The sequence below is a fragment of the Cheilinus undulatus genome, linkage group 5 (genome assembly GCF_018320785.1).
Source record: "Cheilinus undulatus linkage group 5, ASM1832078v1, whole genome shotgun sequence".
NCBI classification, from domain to species: domain Eukaryota; kingdom Metazoa; phylum Chordata; class Actinopteri; order Labriformes; family Labridae; genus Cheilinus; species Cheilinus undulatus.
The window spans coordinates 55,079,431-55,085,700 of record NC_054869.1 but is presented as its reverse complement, the minus strand read 5'-3'; the positions used below and the strand labels follow the sequence as shown (position 1 = coordinate 55,085,700).

Genomic DNA, 6,270 nt, shown 5'->3' with positions numbered 1-6,270 from the left:
AATCAGAGCTGATTAGACATGAACACACCTGGACCAATCAGAGCTGATTAGACATGAACACACCTGGACCAATCAGAGCTGATTAGACACAAACACACCTGGACCAATCAGAGCTGATCAGACACACACCTGCACCCACTACATTGCACCTTATTGCACATATGTATACTGAACCATGCTGTTCATGCACATTTATTGTATATATTTTGTAATTTTGTATACTTTATAGTAGTTCTATGTTTCTTTAACTCATGTCTATACTTTTCTGCACTGTGGGCCAGAGAGAAACATCTTTTCAAATTCCTCTGTATGTCTGGTACATAGGGCTGAAACTGACAATAAAGATGACTTTGACCAGACACAGGCACACCTGGACCAATCAGAGCAGCTTTTACTACACCTACAGCAGAACCAGAGATGGTGTGTTTCCTAGCCCTAGCTCTGGTCTCTCTCCATGGCTCCATCCTCTGTCAGAGACGTTGATCCTGCTCTCTGCTGGATTAATGTGTGTGTATTATTTGTGTGTTTTGGCTGAGTGGAAACGACTGTAATATTCCTCAAATATGAGATGAAAGGGTTTATCTCTGCTGCTCCTGTTGAGTTTCTATCGACCTGCTCCAACTTTCTGCTGTCAGAAACTGTCCTACTAGGAGTGATTCAGGATTGACCTGTTGCCAGGGGAACATGTTTGGTAAGAAATGGCTGAGACTCAATTTCTGCTCTTATTTGGGTCAGTGTGCCGCATTTAAAAAAACACACACAACAAAACAGACATTAAAAGAGTCCAGACGATGTTCTGCCCTGGCTGAGGGGGCTCAAAGACACAGTCTGTCACATTTTTTAGCTTCTGTGGGTAGAAGGAAAAACCTGCTGGAATAACTCCTGTCTTCAGGAAATAAAGCTCTAAGAGAACCTTTGATACTCTTCAGTTATCTGAAGATTAAAGCTCATTATTCAGCAAAGAAGAGAACCACAACAAGAGAATGAGGAGAATGCAAGAGATAAGATAGGCAAGACACGACAAGACAGGACAGGACAGGATACGGCACAACACGGCACGACAGGACAGGATACGGCACGACACGGCACGACAGGACAGGATACGGCACGACACGACACGACAGGACAGGATACGGCACGACACGACAGGACAGGACAGGATACGGCACGACACGACAGGACAGGACAGGATACGGCACGACACGACACGACACGACAGGATACGGCACGACACGACAGGACAGGACAGGATACGGCACGACACGACAGGACAGGATACGGCATGACATGACACGACAGGACAGGATACGGCACGACAGGACAGGATACGGCACGACACGACACGACACGACAGGATACGGCACAACACGACACGACAGGATACGACACTGCATGGCACAATAAGACAAGACAGGGCAAGATATGGCACAACATGACACGACAAGGCAAGATAAGGCACAACACAGCAAGACAAGATATGGCATGACACGACCAACAAGGTTATACAAAGATTGAAATAAGAATAGGAAACATAAATAAACCATGAAGCAATTAAAATATGAATAAAAAAGTAGCTAAATAGATTTGGGAATCTGAACAATAAGACGTTTAAGGTGACATGAGATTATTTAAAGTGACATGGTGTACATACTAGCAGCCAGTTGTACAGCAGTGATGTGGCATAAGATGAGATGGTATATTGGTAAAATATAGATATATAGACAGAGCAGTTTGACATATTTTTATTATCATTGTATTGTTGATATCTTATGAATGTTTTTGAATTGGTAAAACCAGAGTCAAGAGTACTAAAAAATCAGAGATAAGAGATGAAATTAGTTCTGATCATCAATGAGGACAATTTCTGCCAAAAACAACACTTCAGAGACAGTGAGTCATTATTAACTTTAAAACTTTATTTTTAGATTTTCATGAGGAAATCGTTCTCCATATCTCTCTCTGTGGTACAAAAACTTCTAAAATCACCCTCCTCATTGCATCTCCTACATCTCATTCTTTATTTAGAGCAGAATGTGCATTTATAGACATGTACACCTGATTTGGACTGGCATGGATCCTGCAGACCAGTTAGTGGTTTTTGGTGGTTGGTCTGAAATGTAATGGTCTGATTGATGAACTTATTTAGTAAAAAAAACACTGATAAATGTTCAGTTTCCAGCAGATAAGAGTGTAAACGTGGACCTGATGGCCTTACATAACAGAAGCTCCAAATGAAAATCAGTTTGGGATTAATTCTCATCACACACAGAAACACGCAGCCATAATCCAGAAGCATCACAGGATGGTTAATCCATCTGGCATCGCCTCAATCTTCCTAACATACAGAGCCTGTTTGTTAAATCATGTCAGAGATGTGTCAGAGGATCAACAGAGTCCAGGCCGGCACACTCCGTCTGTTTCTGGACGTTAAAATCAATAAAATATTATCAATGAATCTGATCAATTAATTTTATCAATGAATCTGATCTATACATATCATCAATAAATCTCCACCGCTGTCTAAAATCAGGGACTCAGTGACGGTCCTGATCCTGGTTTACTCCACCCCTGTCTAAAATCAGGGACTCAGTGACGGTCCTGATCCTGGTTTACTCCACCGCTGTCTAAAATCAGGGACTCAGTGACGGTCCTGATCCTGGTTTACTGACTCTGATGACTGCCTCCTCTTCCTCTCTACTGACAGCTGTTCTTCCTCCAAACATGAGAGGCAGCAGCTTTTCTTTCATCCAGACTCATTAAGATCAATGAGGGACCATTAGGGCTGAAGGATGGCGGACAGGAAGTGAGTGTAGATCCACTCTCACTCACAGATTTACCACAGCAGCTTTAGGAGAAACAGAAATCAGACAAAAACATCCTGAACAACCTTCATCCTTCAGTCACTGACAGAGGAAAGAGCTTTAAATGAATAAAACTACACATCAGGATCACAGAGACACAAGGACTACAAGGACAAAATGAACAACCACCGGGGGGCGCTGTGTAACAGATGATGAGAGTCTGTGGAGCAGAGAGAGAGAGAGACCGATGATCTGGATTCCTCCAAAACTCCTGGAATAATCAGACAATAGAGATCCTCCCTCTGTCATCAGTGACCGTCCCCCTAATCAGGATAAACCCACAGTCCATCAGACCCACAGACCCTCAGACCCCCACAGTCCATCAGACCCTCAGACGCCCACAGTCCATCAGACCCTCAGACCCTCACAGTCCATCAGACCCACAGACCCTCAGACCCCCACAGTCCATCAGACCCACAGACCCTCAGACCCCCATAGTCCATCAGACCCACAGACCCTCAGACCCCCACAGTCCATCAGACCCTCAGACCCTCAGACCCCCACAGTCCATCAGACCCTCAGACCCTCACAGTCCATCAGACCCACAGACCCTCAGACCCCCACAGTCCATCAGACCCACAGACCCTCAGACCCCCACAGTCCATCAGACCCTCAGACGCCCACAGTCCATCAGACCCTCAGACCCTCACAGTCCATCAGACCCACAGACCCTCAGACCCCCACAGTCCATCAGACCCACAGACCCTCAGACCCCCATAGTCCATCAGACCCACAGACCCTCAGACACCCTCAGTCCCACAGACCCTCAGACCCCCACAGTCCATCAGACCCTCAGACCCTCACAGTCCCACAGACCCTCAGACCCTCAGACCCCACAGTCCATCAGACCTCAGACCCCCACAGTCCATCAGACCCTCAGACCCTCACAGTCCATCAGTCCCACAGACCCTCAGACCCCCACAGTCCATCAGACCCTCAGACCCTCACAGTCCCTCAGACCCACAGACCCTCAGACCCCCACAGTCCATCAGACCCTCAGACCCTCACAGTCCATCAGACCCTCAGACCCCCACAGTCCATCAGACCCACAGACCCTCAGACCCCCACAGTCCATCAGACCCTCAGACCCTCACAGTCCATCAGACCCACAGACCCTCAGACCCCCACAGTCCATCAGACCCACAGACCCTCAGACCCCCACAGTCCATCAGACCCACAGACCCTCAGACCCCCACAGTCCCACAGACCCTCAGACCCCCACAGTCCCACAGACCCTCAGACCCTCAGACCCCCACAGTCCATCAGACCCTCAGACCCTCAGACCCCCACAGTCCATCAGACCCACAGACCCTCAGACCCCCACAGTCCATCAGACCCTCAGACCCTCAGACCCCCACAGTCCATCAGACCCTCAGACCCTCACAGTCCATCAGACCCACAGACCCTCAGACCCCCACAGTCCATCAGACCCACAGACCCTCAGACCCCCACAGTCCATCAGACCCTCAGACCCTCACAGTCCATCAGACCCACAGACCCTCAGACCCCCACAGTCCATCAGACCCACAGACCCTCAGACCCCCACAGTCCATCAGACCCTCACAGTCCATCAGACCCACAGACCCTCAGACCCCCACAGTCCATCAGACCCTCAGACGCCCACAGTCCATCAGACCCACAGACCCTCAGACCCCCACAGTCCATCAGACCCACAGACCCTCAGACCCCCACAGTCCCACAGACCCTCAGACCCTCAGACCCCCACAGTCCATCAGACCCACAGACCCTCAGACTCCCACAGTCCATCAGACCCACAGACCCTCAGACCCCCACAGACCCACAGACCCTCAGACCCCCACAGTCCCACAGACCCTCAGACCCTCAGACCCCCACAGTCCATCAGACCCTCAGACCCTCAGACCCCCACAGTCCATCAGACCCACAGACCCTCAGACCCCCACAGTCCATCAGACCCACAGACCCTCAGACCCCCACAGTCCATCAGACCCTCAGACCCCCACAGTCCATCAGACCCACAGACCCTCAGACCCCCGCAGACCCACAGACCCTCAGACCCCCACAGTCCATCAGACCCTCAGACCCCCACAGTCCATCAGACCCACAGACCCTCAGAGCCCCACAGTCCATCAGACCCACAGACCCTCAGACCCCCACAGTCCCACAGACCCTCAGACCCCCACAGTCCATCAGACCCACAGACCCTCAGACCCCCACAGTCCCTCAGACCCACAGACCCACAGACGCCCACAGTCCCACCGACCCACAGACCTCAGACCCCCACAGTCAATCAGACCCTCAGACCCTCAGACCCCCACAGTCCATCAGACCCACAGACCCTCAGACCCCCACAGTCCATCAGACCCTCAGACCCCCACAGTCCATCAGACCCACAGACCCTCAGACCCCACAGTCCATCAGACCCTCAGACCCCACAGTCCATCAGACCCACAGACCCTCAGACCCCCACAGTCCATCATACCCACAGACCCTCAGACCCCCACAGTCCCACAGACCCTCAGACCCTCAGACCCCCACAGTCAATCAGACCCTCAGACCCTCAGACCCCCACAGTCCATCAGACCCACAGACCCTCAGACCCCCACAGTCCATCAGACCCACAGACCCTCAGACTCCCTCAGTCCATCAGACCCACAGACCCTCAGACCCCCACAGTCCCACCGACCCTCAGACCCCCACAGACCCACAGACCCTCAGACCCTCAGACCCCCTCAGTCCATCAGACCCACAGACCCTCAGACCCCCACAGTCCATCAGACCCACAGACCCTCAGACCCCCACAGTCCATCAGACCCACAGACCCTCAGACCCCCACAGTCCATCAGACCCTCAGACCCCCACACGCCAGCAGACCCCCAGACCCTCAGACCCCCCAGACCCACAGACCCTCAGACCCCCACAGTCCCACAGACCCTCAGACCCCCACAGTCCATCAGACCCACAGACCCTCAGACTCCCACAGTCCATCAGACCCACAGACCCTCAGACCCCCACAGTCCCACAGACCCTCAGACCCCCACAGTCCCACAGACCCTCAGACCCCCACAGACCCACAGACCCTCAGACCCTCAGACCCCCTCAGTCCATCAGACCCACAGACCCTCAGACCCCCACAGTCCCACAGACCCTCAGACCAGTTTTAAAGTCTCTTGTTTTGATGGACTGGTCCAGGTAATGGTTTAGTTTCAGGCACACATCAGCATGTAGATTTGGTCGTTTGTTTAGACACACGAGGTTTTCTGTTCTTTTGTTGTCAGGTTGAGTTAGTTGGAGTAATTAGCTCAGATTTATCTTCATCTCTGTTCATTAAGTGGTTAGTTATTTTTAAAAACACTAGATTCTGTTTTATTTGCCTCAGTAGTTAATTTTTGTCTGTTTTAAGCCTTTTCATCGCTTTTTTCTGCCTGTT

At 51.1% G+C, this 6,270-nt stretch overlaps 1 protein-coding gene across 1 annotated transcript; it reads left to right on the top strand.

The window, feature by feature from the left end:
* Positions 1 to 2,789: 2,789 nt before the first annotated feature.
* On the top strand, positions 2,790 to 6,036 carry LOC121509800 (adhesive plaque matrix protein-like). The gene is made up of 2 exons (XM_041787462.1): positions 2,790 to 2,803; positions 3,114 to 6,036. The coding sequence occupies exons 1-2, from the start codon at positions 2,790 to 2,792 to the stop codon at positions 6,034 to 6,036; spliced, it is 2,937 nt and encodes a 978-aa protein (XP_041643396.1).
* Positions 6,037 to 6,270: the final 234 nt, after the last annotated feature.